This window comes from Molothrus aeneus, unplaced genomic scaffold (assembly GCF_037042795.1).
Source record: "Molothrus aeneus isolate 106 unplaced genomic scaffold, BPBGC_Maene_1.0 scaffold_19a, whole genome shotgun sequence".
Classification (NCBI taxonomy): Eukaryota; Metazoa; Chordata; class Aves; order Passeriformes; family Icteridae; genus Molothrus; species Molothrus aeneus.
In genome coordinates this window covers 422,077-440,884 of record NW_027098863.1, presented here as the reverse complement: position 1 = coordinate 440,884, position 18,808 = coordinate 422,077, and the positions used below count along the sequence as shown (strand labels likewise).

Below are 18,808 nucleotides of genomic sequence, written 5' to 3'. Positions count from 1 at the left end.
GCTTCAAGTATAGGGCTGAAAAGCAAATAGAATTCTCTTGTGTATCTAATGAGTGTCCCTGTTAATTACTGTCTCACTTGGGACTGTTTTCTTTTTTCTGGGCTGTGCATAGTTAACCCTGTGCTTTATTTAATGGTTTGTAGGAAAATGAGCTGTCATCTTTGAAAAGTGAACTGGCCTCCCTTAAGGAACAACTGAAAGCAGAAATTGAAGAAAAGGTGGAGTTTTTTATTCACTGAGCAGTGGGGGTGAGAGGTGTGGCCTGGGCTTGTGCTGTGGGAGGAGTTGGATAAGAAATGAAACTGAACAGAAAAACAGGGACTTTTGAATGCTGGGGTTGTGCTAAATCTGGTCATATATTTGTGTGAACTTTGTAACACTCTGTGATTATAGATTATATATAAATTAACAACAAAACAAAACTCTCCTTTATTTTAGTTAATTTTAACTAGCTAAAGCAAAAAAGTTCCCTAAACTGTAGGGGTTTTTTCAGTGACTTTTGAATGCTGAGGTTGTACTAAACCTGGTCATATTTTTGTGTGAGCTTTGTAACAGTCTGTGATTATAGACTGTGCTCTGTAATGACACCAAGAAGATTTTTAACAACTGAATTCAAAGAAATATTTCCTTGCTGTCACATAACTCTTTTGTAGGAGAATCTTGTAAAAGAGCACTCTCACAGTATGATTCCTGAAAGTGAAAAGAAACACAAGGTAACTTCAACTTTTTAATTGCTTTTAGAATTTGGTAGTGTTTATATGTGTAGAATCAATTGAAGTGCCATGATAATTTATTTGCATTCAACAAAAGACACTGCAATGCTTTAGACTTCAAACTTTTTAAAGAAAATAAAAATTTATGTTCCTGGGACTCCTAAACCTTGTTTAGATCAATACAGTGAATCTACTCATTAAAAAATAGAAAGTCTCCAAATTATATTCCTAAAATAAAAAAGATAAAAATAAAAAATATCTCCTTCAGTGCAGGAAGCCCCTTGGGCAGTCCAACACTGAAGTTTTGTAGCTCCTAACAGTGAATTTTTCTTGTTGCATTTTTCTGCCTGTATTTCTTACTTCTCTGTAGATGATTTTTTTTCCCCTGGGATAAGAAGGGATTTTAAAGGGTCCTACCATTCCATGGAGATATTAGACAGCAGTTTCTGGAAGGGCTCCCACTGTGTAATTTTTCTTGCTCCGTTGTTGATTTTTTTATGTCTCTGGAATTGTTTTACTCAGTCTTAAAAGTGTCCATTTGTAAAGGCACTTTTCCTCTATGGAAGAGAACAAAGCTGATCTAGCTGTAAAAATGGTCAAAGTATCAAAGTAGTCCTGACTGCAGAACTTACCCTTCTTCCCTGTCAGGAGTTCACTTGTGGGTTTCATATTGGAGCAATGGAATCCAGCACCACTTTGATGTTATCTGTCTAAAAAAGGACTGCACTGGACCATTCAATGCTTCTCAGTTTAACTTCTCGTGAAAAGACTATTTTAAGTAACACCAATCTTGATATAGCTATCAATCTTTCTCTGAAAGCCTTTCCCTGCAGTTTTGTTTGTTCCCATTTTCTTTGATGTTTGATATGGTCCACATGTCGTGGCTACAGTTCAGAATAACCTGAATTTCTGCAGATAAGCATGAAGAACTGAAATACAATGTGCCATGAAACTCAGCTCTTCCATAGCTTCCCCTTCATTCTCCTCATTTGGCAACAAAAATAATATAAAAAAGGCTATTTCCACCCCACCCCACTTTGTTTGGGTCATTGCTTCATGTTTGGATGGAAAGAGAAGAGTTCCACCATTTCTCTCAGGTGAATTCTTGGACACTCAGACTGTAAACTGGCTCCTGAGTTTGGCTTTAGATTCCATTCTTACCCCATAAAATAAAATCTAAAAATAGAAACCTTTTCTTTCCCAGACATATGCTATAAAGACTCCTCCAATGGATAAGATGCACAGTGGAAGAAGCACAAACCTGCCTTCAGAGCAGAGGAGCAGGAAAAAGCAGAAAGTGCTTGTGCAGCTGGACACTCAGTCAGACAGCTCTGAGCACACTGACCTCCTGGGAAGAGTCAGAGAGCAAATCCTGTGCTGAGCACTTCTTTGTGCTCACTGCTGGCTCTGAGAATGAAAATAAACAGTTTGGGCTTCCACATTCAAGCCAATATTTATGTGTATATTTTTAATTGATTGGTTCTTTCTGGAATTGTATGTACATAATTAACATTCTTTTTATTGAACTGTTTTGCCTTATAATGACATCTTAATTTTTTTTATTTTTCATAGTTTAATATCCTTAGGGAGAAAGAAAAAGTAGTTTTTAATATAGTGTGAGTAAGTAACTTTTTCATTTATTAGAGCATAGTCTCGGAAGAAGAAATGTTTAAAAATTTGTACAAAGATTATCCACAAGCTTCGCAATTACATTCCACAGCACCAAAAAAGGTATGTTAGCCTTTCCTAAGATTAAAGCAAGCAGTTAATCAGATTGTTTACAGAAACTAAAGGATGGCTTTATTTTCCTTCCTGGACCCCAGCTCCATCCAGTGTGAAATCTCCAGGCTCTGCTCTGAAACTCAAAACCACGAGGAGAATGCGCGAGGCGGGCTGGACTGCGCTCTCCAAAATGGACAGGAAAAGGAAAATTAAAGATGTTGTAAAGTTCTTTGCTTAAAATGCAGAAATACCCAGTGCCCTGGCATTGCTTGCAGGGTTGTTTTTCTCTCAGAGTCAGTGCTTTGTTGCATTTTTCTGTCATACTCAGTGTGTTCAATACTGTGTTCATTCCTTTACACATATGAACTTTATAGATCTATAACTGCAACCCCTGCAGAGCCTTTTCCACCTCTCCTCCCTTGTGCTTCAAAATGTTGGGACAAAAATTGGCCAATTTTAAATTTTGAAATAAATAGAACTGCATAGAAAGTTGTTTCAAAGCTGTTTCTGGCATTAGAAATTCTGGTTTTAAAGAACTTCTGTTCTTTTAAATTTACTCCATTTTTCTTAACACATAAATCATAGTGAAAGAAATGTTGCTGTTAAATGTATGTTCTTTTACCTGAAGTCCTCTTGCTTTTTCCTGCATTTTAATGGCTGTTAGACCTGTCTTTTTAGACTGTTTTGTTTTCAGTATGTTAAAATGGTTTTGAAACTTCTAAAATTGCAGTAGAATTGCTTGTATTTAAAAAGATTTCAGCTTCACAAGGAGTAAAAGATGCACGGTATAAGATCGTGAAAACAATGTTAAGATGCCATTAAATTGTTTATCTGAAATATCAAGTATGGGACTATTTGTTATTGCTTTAAATATTTGAACACAGACAGAAATCACCCACCAGCCTTCCTAGGGACCAGCAGAAGTCCAAGGATAGATTAGAACATCTATTTCTGTATTAATCCTTGATTAATCTTGGTTTCACAACAACGACAAACCCTACTTCAGAGCCTAGACATAACAAGAAAACTACAAGTACATGTTAAAATATAATGCAAAATCAAAAATCCCAAATGCAGGTGAAGTGGGAAGCAAAATAGATTTGTTTTCTTCTTTTTGTGTAGTCTTAGGGATAGGCCAGTAGTTTGGGTTCCTTATGTTGAGCTGTTGAGCAGCGATGTAAATGAGATTTGTTATTGTATGTAGCTAACAAATATTGTGCAGAGATCTGGAAGAATCTGCTGTGCTTTCCCCATGAGCACTTGAAAGTGAAAAATGGAAGTTTGTACTGCCCACTTCTGGACTCAAACAGTAACTAATCAACTAGAGCCTTGGTATTTCCTAGGGACATGAATCCATGGGATATCACATAATTCTCCTGATCCTGTGAGTGTGTCCTGTGAGGTGCTGTGTAAATCACCTGAAAAAGTACAAAAATATTGCCAGCAACACTGCAGAAAGCTTGCAGGAAATGCAAACAGCAGGGAAGGGTGTAAAATCCCATCTGCCCGTTTCTGTGCCTGATTTTATTTCTGGGCTGAGGGTGCCCTGCTTGTTGTCATGGCCACAGTGCACAGCTCCATCTCTCCTGTCTCCTTCTCTGGCCTCAGGCCCAGTTCCTGGGAGCACCCCATGGGGGAGAATCCAGGCAGTGAAAGAGACAAAGAGCCCAAACTCCTGGGCTCAGACTCAGACAGGTCCATGGGGGAAGGAAAAGCTGTGCAAGGAAGCAAAACCAGGAATTCATTCCCTGCTTCCCACGGGCAGGTGGGTGTTCATCCGTGCCCAGGTGAGCAGGGGTCCACCCCAGGCAATGGTGACCTGGGGACACAAATGCCATCACTGCCAGCATCCCCCCCTTTCTGCTTCTTCCCCCTCTTTCCAGACTGATTCTTCTTCCACATGGTCTGGGAATGCCCTGGGGTCAAGTCAGGTCACTGTCCCAGCTGCGTCTCTGCCCCTTTCTGGTGCTCCCCAAGCCCTCGCTGCCAGGGCAGGATGAGGAACAGGAAAGGCCTCAGCTCTGGACAGGAACAAAACCCTCCTGGAACCTTCCCTCTGTTTCCAGGCCAAATCCAAGCCCTGGCCCAGAGAAGCCCCTGGAAGGAAGTTCAGTCTCCCCAGCCCAAAGCAGTCCCCAGTGCCCATCCCCAGCACCAGGCACTGCCTTCCCCAGAGGGTCTCCTCTAGGAAAGGGATGGCTCCGCGAGCACCAGGCCGATGGCGATTGCAGCTCGGGGGGAAAACAGGCGGGAGGGGATCCCTGCTTGGAGTTCCAGGGGTGCTTTATGGGCCAACACACCCGAGGGGTCCAGGCACCAAGAACCAAGAACAAAGCAGGGTCCAGGGTTTTATATGGGACAAGGGAGGGGGAGCTTTGGTGTCGCCATGATATTTTCTGAAACTGAGAAGCTGAGAAGCCTCACAGGAAAAGAAAAACAAGAATTATCTGCTGCTGTGGAAGGCAACAGGTGCAACTTTGATTGGTCCATGTTGGTTGTTTCTAATTAATGGCCAATCACAGTCAGCTGGCTCGGACTCTCGGAGAGTCATGAGCTTTTGTTATCATTCTTTTCTATTCCCTGCTTGCCTTCTGATGAAATCCTCTCTTCAATTCTTTTAGTATAGTTTTAATATATCATTTTCTTTTAAGATAATATATATCATAAATAATAAATCAGCCTTCTGCAACATGGAGTCAAGATTCTCGTCTCTTCCCTCGTCCTGGGACCCCTGCAAACACCAGCGCACTTTGGGCCTGAGGGCCAATGGGCAGAGGGAACAAGGGTGGTGCAAAGGCGAGACAAAAGGGCAACAACCAACTGGGATTCAGGGGAGGAGCTGCAGGGAACGGGAACCAATAGGAAAGCGGGAGCGGGGAACATTCTAGAAATGGGGAGGAGAACAAGGATGATGTAACTTGGGTCATCAACATGTAAGGGACATGATGCCACCAGGACACACACCAGGGGACAATGTCACCACACCTGTGGGGACGCTGCCACCAGGACGCCTCCAGTGACACCCAGCATGGGCCCACATGGCCCCTGTGGGTGACACTGACCCTTGCCCTGTCCCCAGGGGCGGTTGGGATCCCCTGAGCGCAGTGGCCCTGGGACACCCTGGTGGCTGTCACTCTCTCCTGGGCCACTTGTCACCAGCTGAACAGGTTCCCATCCTGCTCTGGTGGGTGGTGACATTCGGCTGGGACACCACAATGGTGGCAGGGGGGACGTGGTGGCAGGAACTGCATCAGGCAGGGCTATGGCTGAGATGAAGGTGCTGGTGGCACTGTGGTGGCACAGGTGGTGGCCTTGATGCTGTCCCAGTTCATGTCCCCATCCATGCTCATGTCCTCCCATGTCACAATCCATGGCTGTGTCCCCCCATGTCCCTGTCCATGGCCACTTCCAACTCAGGTCCCCACCCAGGGCTGTGTCCCCACGTGTGCCCATCCAAGCCTTAGTTCAATGTCTTGATTTTTACCCCAATTTCAGGGCTTTCAAAGGTATGAACAGAAACCTTTGTGTTTGAAGGCAAAACCAAAAGGATTTATGTGTCCCTGCCAGAAGAGCATCCACGTGCTTGGGTGGGTGGGAAGAACCTTTTTTGGAGGGGTTTCCACCCCACTGTCTCCAAAATCATGGGTTTTGCCCCAGTCTGACCCGATTTGGTTGTAGAAGATGCCTGTGGGGCAGAGAGAATTAAAAGGATGGATTTGTATTGGAGAAGACCTCCAAGGCCATCCAGTGTTACTTGATGCCACCAGGAAGATGCAAGAAGTGAGATTTTTCTGGGGTCAGAAGTCAACAAATCTGCTCCATGTCGCTATAGGACATGAAACAACACGAGCGCACAAACCACTGTTCTCAAGGTGAAAAAGAGGAAGTTTATTTCCAGATTCCAACATTTATAGTTTTCCAAAAGTGACAGTGGATTGGAGGGTGACAGTGCCACCTCTCCAATGACACTGGACAAACCAACAGTCCATCAAATTTCTTCTCCTCCATAAAAGAATGCAAAACAATAAGTTATTTACAGGAAGTGTGTGAGAGTTTGCTACAAGAATGTAAACATCAGAAGGCTTAGAAAAATCTTCAAAAGTCAGGGTGACAGCTCTCCACAATGGATTTCTGATGTTGGTCTGTGGGTGTGTCCAGGTGCTCACGGGGAGCCAGGAGCCAGCCAGGTGTCTTCAGAGGGGAGTGGGATACAAAAGATTGACTTAGGGAAAACCCCAATGGGGATAACTTCAGGGTGGGGCCCCGGCCCCTGAGCCAATCACTCGACGCTCTAGCTGAAAGTTTCTAGAGAGTTCTAGAGAGAAGGGTGGGAGCGCCGAGTGATGGACAGGGCACCGGGGAGGGATTTGAGAAAGGGTACATTAATCTCCAAGGCAACTGGGGAGGAGTTGGGATAACTGGCAGTAAAGGAGGAAAGGGAGAACCAGGGCAGAACCATTGCATGATAGGGGGAACAGAACAGTCCAACTTACACAGACAACACAACAGCTGGATGCGTTGGTGTTGGGTCAAGGCTGACCTCTGGGAGAAGCTCTTCCCACACCAGGCACACTCATAGGGCCTCTCCCCGCTGTGGATGCGCTGGTGGGCACTCAGGTGGGCGCTCGTCCTGAAGCTCTTCCCACACTCCCCACACTCGTAGGGCCATTCCCCCGTGTGGCTCCTCTGGTGGGCAGTCACTTCATAGCTGGTCTTGAAGCTCTTCCCACACCTGGGCCATTCGTAGGGCCTCTCCCCGGAGTGGATGAGCTGGTGCCTGAGGAGGCTGCACTTGTCTCTGAAGCCCTTCCCGCAGTCAGGGCAGTGGAAGGGCCTCTCCTCTGTGTGAGTGCGCTGGTGATGGAGGAGATTGGAGCTGATCTGAAACCTCTTGCTGCATTCATCACACTCGTAGGGCCGTTCCCCGTGTGGCTTCTCTGGTGGAAAATCAGGCTGGATTTGGCTCTGAAGCTCTTCCCACACTCAGGAGATCCATAGGGCCTCTCCCGGTGTGGACGCGCTGGTGGTGGATCAGGTTGGAGTTGTGGCTGAAGCTCTTCCCACACTGCCCACACTCATAGGGCCTCTCCCTGGTGTGGATTCCCATGTGGGAGTTCAGGCGGGAGCTCTACCTGAAGCTCTTCCCACACTGCCCACACTCATAGGGCTGTTCCTCTGTGTGGATTCTCCAATGGTTGATCAGGGATGATCTCCACCTGAAGCTCTTCCCACATTCTGAGCACTTGTGGGGCTTCTCCCCATCCTGAAGCTGCTCAGGGACCCCCAACTCCGACCTGTGGTCACCTTCTGGACCCAAGGTGGGTCTTTCCTCCTCGGATCCCCGTGATCTGCGTTTGCAGCCCCTCCTTGTGAGGGATCTCCAGGACTTTTCCTCCCCGTTGGATTCCTGTGCCCTGGAGCAACTCCAAACGGCCTCAGCCACCAGGTTCTGCTGTGGGGATTTGTCCTCCCTGCTCTCCATGCTCAGCTCCTTCCCTGGGGGAGGAAGGACAAGGAGAGGATGGGATTTGCCTCCGTGCCACAGGGAAGGGGAAGGAGATCCCCCCAGTGCATCCCCGGCTGGACAGCATCAGCAGTGGGGCTGTCCTGCAGCCGGGGGCCGTGCTGGGCTGGGAGATGGAGCAGGAGAGAGGGGGAAAGGGGCACTGACTTCCTCCTCACCTGCCTGGGTGTCCTGGGGCATCTTCTTCCTCCTCGCAGCCTCCTCCTCCACCTGGCCAAGGTTTGGGAATGGGAAATCCTGGTTTGGGGGGCAAAACAAGGGCTGAGCGTGTCGGGTTTGATGGTCCCGGTGCCCAAGTGCAGCTGGAGAAGTCAGCGCCCCTTTCAGCCTCGGGGGGCCCGGACCCCGCTCATCCCCAGCCTCCCCCACCCCTCCAGGCTGCCGAGGGTCCCTCTGCACCGAGATTGCCCCCTCCGCCATGGATTTGGGGCGACTCCCCCTCCCCGCTCACCTGCGGCTTCCGGAGGGGGCGGAACCGGGGCAGCCGCGGCCCGAGCGGGGGAACCGCGTGGGGTTGGTGCGGCGGCTCCTCCTCCCGCTGCTCCTCTTCCTCCTCCTCTGGCCCTTCTCTTCCTCTTCTTCCCGCTCCTCTCTCTCTCTTTCCCTTTCCTTTTCCTCCTCCTCTGTCCCTCCTCTCCCTCCCGCTCCTCCTCCGCTCCCAGCCCGGCCCGGGCAGTGCCGGCACCCAAAAGCAGCCGCGCTTTGCCCTGGGGGGGTTCCAAAGCGGCCCCGCCACGCCCGGCACTGGGAGCAATACTGGGAGCACTGGGAACGATGGTGAGAGCAGCGGGCGCGAACTGGGAGCGCTCTCCCTGCTGGTCCCGCTCTTACTGGGAGCACTGGGAAGGATGGTGAGAGCAGCAGGCGGGAACTGGCAGCGCTCTCTCTGCCGGTCCCGCTCTTACTGGGAGCACTGGGAGGGAACTGGGAGCAAACAGCGCCCGGATGCGGCTGCAGCCGGCGGGGGCGGGGCCGAAGCTGAGGGCGTGGTTATGCAAATCCAGGAGCGATCGCGCGCTGGGATTGGTGGGTGGGAGCAGCGCGGGGTTTGCGCGGTCACGTGAGGGCCGAGGGGAGCCGGAGCGATGGCGGCGGCGTCCGGGGAGAGGGGACAGGGAATGGGAATGAGGACAGGGAATGGGGAATGGGGACAGGGAATAGGGAATGGAATGAGGACAGGGAATGGGAATGGGAATGGGGACCGGGAATGGGGAACGGGGAATGGGGACAGGGAATGGGAATGAGGAATGGGAATGGGGACAGGGACAGGGAATGGGAATGGGGACAGGGAATGGGAATGAGGAATGGGAATGGGGGATGGGGACAGGGAATGGGGTCCATACTGGGAATGGAGCAGGATGGGACTGGGAGTGGGGTGACACGGGAATGGGCGGAGGAAAGGGGAGTGACAGCAGGGAGGGGGGTATCCACTACAGGGGACACCAGGAAGCGGGACAAGGGGACACAGGGACAGTTCCAGGCCGGGAGGTCCTTGATCAGCAGCCCCAGAATCTCCACCAGCATCTTCCAAAGCACCCGGAGCCGCTCGGCCTCGTGTCCCCAAAGCCCTGAGCAACCCCCAAGTCCTTCCCAGGAACTCTCAGCTCCCTCGGACCCAGCATCCCCCACACCTCTGGAACAGTCCCCCACTTCTCTAGCCCCATCTTAGTTCAACATCTTTATTTTTACCCAGGTTTTGAGTGTTTTGAAAGAATGAAGAAATGTGAAAAGAAGACCCAGGCCATGAGGAGCCAGGAGGATGTGGAGCCCCCAGCCAGGTGTCTTCCCACCAGGAATCACCGGCACCACGGATCACCGGGGCTCTGCGCACCGGTGTCACTGGGGATCATCCAGCGCGGATCCTCCCGTGGGGATGGAGCTGGAGCAGCGCACGGAGCTCTTCCCACACTGGGGGCACTGGCAGGGCTTCCCTCAGTGCTGGCTGCGTTGGTGTTGGGTCAAGGCTGACCTCTGGGAGAAGCTCTTCCCACACCTGGTACACTTGTAGGGGCTGTGACATCCCCAGGAACAGGGCTGGGATGGGCTCTGGTGCCTGGGACATCCCCAGCAGCAGCGGGGCTGGGATGGGCTCTGGTGCCTGGGACATCCCCAGCAGCAGCGGGGCTGGGATGGGCTCTGGTGCCTGGGACATCCCCAGCAGCAGCGGGGCTGGGATGGGCTCTGGTGCCTGGGACATCCCCAGCAGCAGCGGGGCTGGGATGGGCTCTGGTGCCTGGGATATCCCCAGCAGCAGCAGGGCTGGGATGGGCTCTGGTGCCTGGGACATCCCCAGCAGCAGCAGGGCTGGCTGTGATGCTCTCCAGTGCCTGGGCCATGCCCAGGGGTGCTGCCCAGGAAAGGAAAGGAAAGGAAAGGAAAGGAAAGGAAAGGAAAGGAAAGGAAAGGAAAGGGGAAAGGAAAGGGGAAAGGAAAGGGGAAAGGAAAGGGGAAAGGAAAGGGGAAAGGAAAGGGGAAAGGAAAGGAAGTAAAAAGAAAAGAGAAGCATGTAGCCATTTGGCCCTGCCTGGATGCCAGGCACCCACCAAAGCTGCTCTCTCACTCCCCTCCAGAGATGGACAGGAGGAAAAACAGAATGAAGGCTTCATGGCTTGAGTTAAGGACTGGGACAGATCATTCAGCAAATGCCATCATAGGCAAAACATTTTTGAAATTACAGGTATTAATTGAATTTATTTCTATCCAGATCAGGGCAGGATAGTGAGAAGTAAAATAAAGCTTCACAAACACCTTCTGCCTGTTCCTCCCTCCTTCCCAGCTCTGCTCCTCCCGCAGTGGTGCAGGCAGACAGGCACTGGGGGCTCTGCTCCGTTCATCACCCGTTGTTTCTCTGCTGCTCGGGGAGAGGAGTCGTTCCCCTGCTGTGCCAGGGGTCCCTCCTGAGACACTTCTCCATGAACTTCTGCAGGGTGAGTTCATCTCACGGACAGCAGCTCTTCACAAACTGCTGCAGCTGCCTCACTCTCCCAGGGGCTCACAAGTCCTGCCAGGACCCTGCTCCAGCGTGGGCTCCTCTCTCCACGGCTTTGCAGGTCCCTGCTGGGTCCCTGCTCCAGCACAGGTTTCTCATGGGGTCCCAGCTCCTGCTCAGGCACCCCCTGCTCCAGCACGGGCTCCTCCAGGCGCTGCAGGTGCATCTCTGCTCTCCGGGCCCTCCATGGGCTGCAGGGGCCCAGCTGCCTCCCCAGGGGCTGCCCAGGGAATCTCAGGGCAATCAGCTCCAGCCCCTGGAGCAGCTCCTGCCCCTCCTCCTGCCCTGCCCTGGGGTGTGCAGAGTTGTTCCTCTCACCGGTTCTCACCCTGCTCTTCCCTGCTCACAGTTACACCTACACCATCACCCATTTTCCTAAATCTCTTGCCCCAAAGGTGTTACCACCATTTCCAACTGGCCCAGCCTTGGCCAGCGGCCGGTGCATCCTGGAGCTGGCTGGAATTCACTCTGTGGGACACAGAGGAGCAGCTGCTTCCAGCAGCCTCTCACAGAAGGTGCTCCTTGAGCTCCCCCTTACCAAAACCTGGCCATGCAAACCAAGTATAAGCATGGTAGGGTTTTTATTACCATTATTAATTCTTCTTTTTGCTATTGTCACTATTATTGCTATTAAGTTATTATTTTTATGGCTACTAATATTTTTAGTATTTTTGACTCTATAAATAGTGGCTATAGTAGAACTCGAAAGAAAAGTTCTTAATTGCAAGTAGAAGTTATAATTTTGTCAGCCTCTTGCCCTGCCCTGTTCTGTGTCATTGCTGTGTGTGAAGCTGCTGCTGCCAGGGCTCCCTATTTCCCTGGTTTGGGAAATTCCACGGCATTGCTCACATGTCAGAAAGAGAGGGCTCGTTCCAATCAAATGCATTGCCTGAGCTCTTCTAGTCCCAGTGCTGGAAGCTTGTTTTCTAAGGTTGTTGACTTTCTCAGCTTCTGTTAACATTTGTGATTTTATAACAGAATGTTCTGGGATGTGATTTTGCAAGATTCTCTAATCAGATTTCAGCTTTGCTCTTGGATTCCTTGATGGTGTGTGAGAGCTGAAGGCAGCAGTTTGTGTGGGAAGCCTTCAGCGGGAGCTGGGATTGCCTCAGCAGCAGCTGGCTGTGCCCGTGTGAGCAGAGACACCAGAGATGCCATGAACGGAATGTTGTGCCCGGCTGGGAGCCCTCAGTGCCCGGCTGGAGGGAGCTTCGCTGGGAGCTGCAGGTTGTGCCGGGGCCGGGCAGTGGCCGGAGCGATGGACACTGACCCTGGGCCGGGCAGGGGCTCAGGGCCCTGCGGCGCCGGGCGCTCGGTGCCCGCTCAGAGCGGGGCTGTGCGGGAGCCGGAGCAGCGAGAGAGCCCGGGCCGAGCATCAGCCCCGGGGCGGGCACGGCTGGGAGGGGGCCCAGCCCGGGGTCCCGCAGAGCCTCCCTGCTCCAGAGCCGCAGCTGCGGCAGCACCGGGGCAGCACCGGCAGCTTTGGGGCACGGAGGAGCCGCGGGCGGGCGTTCCAAGGGCTCCTTCAGGGCAGGATTTTGTCCCGGTGCGGGGCAATTCCCGGGGCTGGGCGGGCTGGGGCCGCTGCCGAGCGCCGCCGCCTTTGCCCGGAGCCCCCAGGCAGAGCTCTCTGCTCGGGGCTCTGAGAAACACGTTCACTCTCCTGTGAAAATTCAAAGAGTTTAATAAAGGACAAGAGGAGACAAGGACCATGGAGCAAAGGTTATTACGGCCGGGTGCAACTTGGCACTGAACCAAGACCACCCTGTTATCTTCGGGATATCCCTTAAATACCTTTTCCTTCCATCAGCCTGTTGCATATTCATAGACCCTCATGCATAGTAAACTTTTTTCCCAAACTGGTTTCCATATTCCAAGAACTGTTTAGCGTGGCTCCTCCTCGGTTCCACCTTTTTAGAGCACGTGTATTCCTTGGTTGTGGTTTTGGTCCTTTTTTATCATCATCTTCAGTTTTGGCCGCTGCCCACATTGCCTTCAGACGGTGAGTGCTGATGGCTGGCACATCTGTACCAGGTGTCTTCATCCCATGTTCATTGGATGTTATCCCAGCCAAGCAGGCATTGTAACACAAGCACACTTATATCAGCTATTTCACTGTTATGTCTAAGCTTATAATTAACTACAGAAATCAAAACTGTATCTTTATAACAAAGTTATTTTAAGGCCACCCATATAAAATCCATGTTAACATTTGCACAAAGCCAATATTGCAATATGTATCTACACCAGGGCCAAGGGCCGGGCGCCCCTCGGCGGCTCCGGCCCGGCAGAATTTTGGGGGTCCCGGTGTTGGTGCCGGCAGAGCCCCAGTGCTGGGCCGGGGTGCGTGGGACCCTCCCTGGGTCAGCCCGGAGCCACAGGGGGATCGCCCGGGACCGGCGCGCTGGGGGCTGGGAGAGCGGAGAGGGCGGCACCGGAGCTGGGGGAGCCTCTGCAGCCTGCGGGGTCGGACATCCCCATAAGGGGGACCCGGGAGCCCAGACGGGGAGCCCGGATAGGGGGAACCCCGGCAGCCTGGAGATGTTGGGACCATGGACAAGGGAGACCCTTGGGTACCCTGGGCCCTGAAACGGGGACCCCGCACAGGCGGCACCCCTGGAGCCCCTCTGACACCCACCTGGGGAGCCCAGGGAGGGAACCTTTGGGATTGCCAGGAGCGTTTTGATGGATCTTGGGGCCTTTTCTATTGAACAGAGTGGTTTGGGGTGTGGGGGGCAGCAGGGATCTGTGGGGTGGTTTGATGGAGCTGGAGTGGCTGTGGGGCTGGGAGGGGGTTTTAGGGCAGCCATGACCCCCAGACCCCCAGAGCTGCCCCCAGACCCAGCCCACAAGGTGCTGCTGGGGGACAGGGGCTCCATGTAGGGGTTTGTCTTCCTGGTACCATGGGAGTGAGGGAGGATCCCCAGGGGCCATGTGTGACCCCCCCATGCCGGTGTCACCCCCTTGTCCCTCCCCTCAGGGCTCCTGCCCCAGCTCCTGCTCCCCCAGAGGGAATTTGGGGAGGGGGCAGAGGGGGTGAGGAGCCCCTGCTGGAGGATGACCCTGGCCCAGCCCCTTTGTTCAGCACCAAGCTGGGCTCGGGGCTGCAGGAGGAAGAGGCCAATGGAAAGCAGATCCTGCAGGTGGGACAGTGCTTGGGTCAGGGCAAGGTCCTGCCCTGCACACCTGGCTCAGGTGTGACCCTACCCCAGCAAGGGAGTGGGACATTCCCATCCCCACGGATCAGGGCTGGGAGCAGCACTTGGAGCAGGGACATGGAAATACTGGGAGCAGCTGGGAGCACACTGAGAGGGTGAATTATCCTCCCCTGCCCTTCTCAGGCCGCCCTGCCAGCTGAGAAATGCTCCTTGGGCCTCGGCCTTGGCCAACAGCCCCTGGGCTCAGCTCCTCTGCAGCTCATCACAAACACTGTCTGCTCCAGGCACTGCTGCTGCCCAACCAGCTCCTGGTTCCTTTAGCAGCAGTCCTGGGAACTGGTTTTGTTCCCTCAGTGGCACAAGATCCCTGTTCTCACCCTGCCAAAGAAAGCTGTTGGTGCCCAGTGTGGCCAGGATGAGTCATTGCTGGGACTGAAGCCCCTCTCTTGGGGCCCTGCAAACAGCGCTCCAAAAGGAGCCCTTGGAGCTCTTCTGGGCCAGCAACTCCCTCTGAGCGGGGCCTCTCCCAGCCGGGAACCCTCCCGTTTGCTGCACTCGGGGATCCTGAACAAGCACAGAGCCTGGGCCGATCCCTCCACTCCTCCAGGCTCAACCCTTTGCCAGCTGGGGAGATGCCAAAGCATCAGCAGGGAGCATTCCCTGCCCTCAGGGGAATTGCTCACAGGTGCCTTGCACTGACTCTTTGTGTCTGTGTGCACACAGGAGTGCCTGTGCTGGGGAAATGTGGCAGAAATGCTGCTCTCTGAGGGCTTGGAGTGCCTTGGATAGCTGAGTCAGTCAGGCCTGTAGGGAAGGTTAAATCACAAGGTCTAAGTGAAATTAACTGCTGCTAAGAGTTGTTTTAAGTTGCTAAGTTGTTACCTTCAATCTAAGTTATCAGCTAAGTTAAATACTGTAAAGTGTTATTACTCTGTTAAATTGCAAAGTCATAGGTTTAAGTTAGGTTAAATGCTTTTACGCTCGGCTCTTTTGCAAATTTGTGAGGTTGAAAGTATCAGTATAGGTTAAGGTATAAGTTAAGTCCTGTTAGGTTTGAGCTCTGTTAAGCTTTTAGGCCGTATTCCTTTTATCCCTGTCCTCACTGTCCTTTTGTCACACACACACACAGAGGGACAGTTCTCGGTTCATTTCTGGTTTGATTGCCTGGATTCTGTTTGGTTTTGTTGTTGCTTTGTTTCCCTGGTGTGCCTGAAGTGCCCAGTCAGGAGCAGAGTGACTCTTGCCAAGGAACTTTGTGCTGCTGTCCCTTAAGATTAAATCTGGTTTTTGCTGCTCCCTTGCTGGGGATTTTTTCAGCGCTCTCAAGGCCTCGTTGGTAGCAGGGTGAAGGAGCCCTGGCCCAGGCTCTGGCCCTGGGGGACACGGGGACGCTGCCGGGGGGTCCCTGTCCCCCTGTGCCACCCCCAGGGCCCTGGCCCCTGTCCCCGTGTGTCCTAGGGTGACATTATGATGCTTGTATCCCCATTCATGTGTTCTGTTTATGCTGGCTGTTATGTTCTCTGCCTTTAAGACTGGCTCTGAAGAGTCAAAGTTTTGTTTGGGTTTTCTTATCAGCCTGGCAGGACACAGAGACAGGGCAGTACATAGTGGTGCTTTTGCTTTTTGCTTTTGCTTTTCGCTTTGCTCTCTCGCTCTTGCTTCTTCCTTGCTTCTGCTTGCTCTTGCTTCTGCTCATTCGCTAGTTTAGCTAAACAGTCCAATTTCTTCCTGGACTGTTTCTTCTTTCCTTTTTTGAACCAGGTTGAACCTGCTGCGGACTGGGACCGGGGAGCATCGAGAGTTTGCACCTTGTGGCCTGCAGCAGCTGCCCCAGCACAGGACAGACTGAGAACAGAGCGACCACCTCCAAGAGAGACTTTCTGAATTTGTCATCTTTTTTCAGAGCGGTGAAAGAGTGGTGTCACCTGGTATTTTTCATTTTGTGTGCTGGGGGTGCTGTGCCTGTTAAATAAACAGGTTCTTTCCACTTCTCTCTGAGGAATTCTTCCCACACTGGTTGGGGGGGGCTGTGTGGGTTTGCTTACTGGAGGGGCCCCCTTTTGGAGATTCTCTACCAAATTTGCCCTAAACCAGGACAAGATTTGGTGCCCAACGCGTGGGGCTCAAGAGAGAGTGGAAAAACCCTGTTTTGAGTACATTTTAGCTGCCATTATTCTGTCTTGGTATATAGCAGTTAATAGCCATGTTTTCTGAATTCATAATGTCTATTGGGGTGAAGGCTTGCATGCATTTCTGGTCCCAAGGGTTTTTTGAGATCTTAATACCTCTATGGTCTGTCCCTAGGTTTATTATCTTATCCAGAAACAGCTCTAGTATTGTCCCTAATAGGTAGTTTTTACAGTAGAGAGGCAGTGACCAGAATAGCTCTCCTGCTGGGCTTGGTGGTAATGATTTTTAAGGAGCTTATAAACATGTTGGGGTCCGCTCCAGGTATGAATGGTTCCTGGCTATGGTTATGCATCCAGTTTGTTAGAGGAGGAGCAGCAGGGAATGAGGCTTTTCAGCCTTTGCTTTCCTTCTTCTCCTATGAATCGGTTGCATCAGTAGTGAAGGATGTTCAGTTTCCCATGAACGTTAAAGAAACCATCTTTCTGGTATTCAACCTGGTAACCTTCCTCTATACAGTCTGCTGCTTCTCCAGAATGAGGGCTGAGATTTCTAGACGGGCTGATGAGACCCCTGACTCAGGAGTAGACCCAGGCGTGGAACATCCTGAGTGGTGTGGGAAATGGGAGGATATGGGCCAAATCCTGAAGGAATTCTCTGACCCTATAGTCTGGGATTTTCCCCATGAACAAATTCAGACGCCAGCTGAGGTGAGGAAATATCTGAAAGAGAAATACCAGGATGAGCCTAAGGAGAGAAAGGGCACTGCAGTGAGCTGGGCCCTGGCATATGCTTATCGCACTCTGTTGGAGACTGTAGGACAGCAGACGGAGGCAGGGGGGCAGGGAGATAAATCAGCAGCTATCCCAGTCACTCAGGCTGCAGCCAACAGCCCAGGCTCGAAGCCCGCAGCCAAACCAGATAGCGAGCCTAAGCCAGCAGCTAAACCAATGGCTGTTGCTACCAGTACTAGAAGTGGGAAATGCACGGACAAGACCAATCGACCAGTGGATGATGATGATGATGCAGGAGAAGGAACCTCAGTGCCTCCTGACATAAAATCAGGAGTCAAAGCAGCCGGTACCAGATCAGATGCAAATATTGAGTTTTTTTCCCTGAAGGACCTTCATGGCTTATGGAAGGATTACACCCGACAACCTGATGAATCCATAATTAGTTGGTTAGTCCGTCTCTGGGATGCTGCAGGCGAGGCTACAATTCTGGATGGCACTGAAGTGAGGCATTTGGGATCCCTGTCACATGATCCTGTCATCGACCAAGGAATGATGAGGGGGGCAAACCCTCAGAGCCTCTGGGCACGGGTCTTGGAAAGTGTTGCACAAAGATACCTGTGTGCAGATGATCTTTACATGCAACAAACACAGTGGAAGACCATAGAGCAAGGGATCCAACACCTTAGAGAACTGGCAGTGGCAGAGATTATCTTCTCAGATGATGTAACAACTAGGAACCCAGACTTGGTGCCATGCACGTCTGTGATGTGGCGGAAACTTGTGCGACTTGGGCCACACGAATATGCTTCTGCCTTAGCCATAATGAAGCGGGATGAGAGGGATGAGACTGTGCTGCATATGGCAAGGAAGCTCCGAGCATATGCAGATGCTGTGCATGGCCCAACACATGCCAGAATTGCAGCGGTAGAAACACGTCTGCAGAACTTAGAGGATAAGATAGAGGAGAATCATAAGAGGCTCAGAGAGGAGATTAAAGAAGACCTTCTCCAAATCTCGGCAGTACAGATCAGAGGTTCTGGTATCCAAAGCAGACGTTTCCCAGATGGCGAGAGAAGGTACACCCCACGAACAGAGCTGTGGTTCTACCTGCGTGACTGCGGAGAAAACATGAGGAGGTGGGATGGAAAACCTACTGCTGTTCTGGCACGATGGGTGCATGAATTGAAGGAAGCCACCAGAAAGAAAGCAGCTCCAGTTGCCCATAGCCGAACCACCAGGTAGGATGCTGATGATGCCATGTCTGATCCCCTTGAAGGAACATCCAAGACATATGCCCAGGGAAAGAAGGATAAGCAGGCTTAGAGGGGCCCTGCCTCTAGCCAGGTAGAGGCTAGGGAAAATCGTGTTTTCTGGTCTGTGTGGATTCGTTGGCCTGGCACATGGGAGCCACAAGAGTATAAAGCTTTGGTTGATACTGGTGCTCAATGTACATTAATTCCGTCGAGACATGTGGGGACAGATTCTGTTTCTATTGCTGGTGTGACAGGGGGATCCCAGGATTTGACTTTGGTGGAAGCTGATGTGAGCCTGACTGGGAATGAGTGGAAGAAACATCCTATTGTGACTGGCCCAGAGGCCCCATGTATTTTGGGCATAGACTACCTTCGAAGTGGGTATTTCAAAGACCCAAAAGGACTCAAGTGGGCATTTGGGATAGCTGCTGTAGAGACAGAGGGCAGCCAGCAATTGAACACCTTGCCTGGGCTGTCTGAGAATCCATCTGCAGTAGGACGCCTGATGGGAGAAGAGCAATGGGTGCCAATTGCCACCTCCATAGTGCATCGATGACAGTATAGAACCACTCGAGATGCTGTGATCCC

The 18,808-nt window shown here is 51.6% G+C and overlaps 1 protein-coding gene, 2 long non-coding RNA genes and 1 pseudogene across 17 annotated transcripts in view; 2 read left to right on the top strand and 2 right to left on the bottom strand.

Moving 5' to 3' along the window:
* The window catches only part of LOC136569722 (synaptonemal complex protein 1-like), a 44,283-nt gene that overhangs the window by 13,824 nt on the left and 11,651 nt on the right, over positions 1-18,808 (top strand). For 9 of the 13 annotated variants that reach the window (XM_066570083.1, XM_066570092.1, XM_066570090.1 and 6 more), the window contains 5 exons: positions 144-218; positions 654-713; positions 1,918-2,064; positions 2,358-2,444; positions 2,537-2,679. In XM_066570083.1, the coding sequence (XP_066426180.1) occupies positions 144-218; positions 654-713; positions 1,918-2,064; positions 2,358-2,444; positions 2,537-2,551 (384 nt within the window). In that variant the 3' untranslated portion in view covers positions 2,552-2,679. The other 4 variants (XM_066570087.1, XM_066570084.1, XM_066570088.1 and 1 more) reach the window with 4 other exon arrangements.
* On the bottom strand, positions 6,486-7,794 carry LOC136569741 (zinc finger protein 501-like; annotated as a pseudogene).
* Positions 7,822-8,652, bottom strand: LOC136569753 (uncharacterized). Its single transcript, XR_010785450.1, has 3 exons — positions 8,411-8,652; positions 8,118-8,196; positions 7,822-7,931 (listed from the first exon to the last, which is right to left on the bottom strand). It is a non-coding gene; the product is annotated as an uncharacterized lncRNA (long non-coding RNA).
* Positions 9,341-12,656, top strand: LOC136569746 (uncharacterized). Of its 3 annotated transcripts, XR_010785441.1 has the most exons (5): positions 9,341-9,955; positions 10,530-10,636; positions 10,736-10,886; positions 11,344-11,520; positions 11,966-12,656. It is a non-coding gene; the product is annotated as an uncharacterized lncRNA (long non-coding RNA). The 3 variants fall into 3 exon arrangements; XR_010785442.1 differs by lacking the exon at positions 11,344-11,520; XR_010785440.1 differs by having other exon boundaries at positions 11,344-12,656.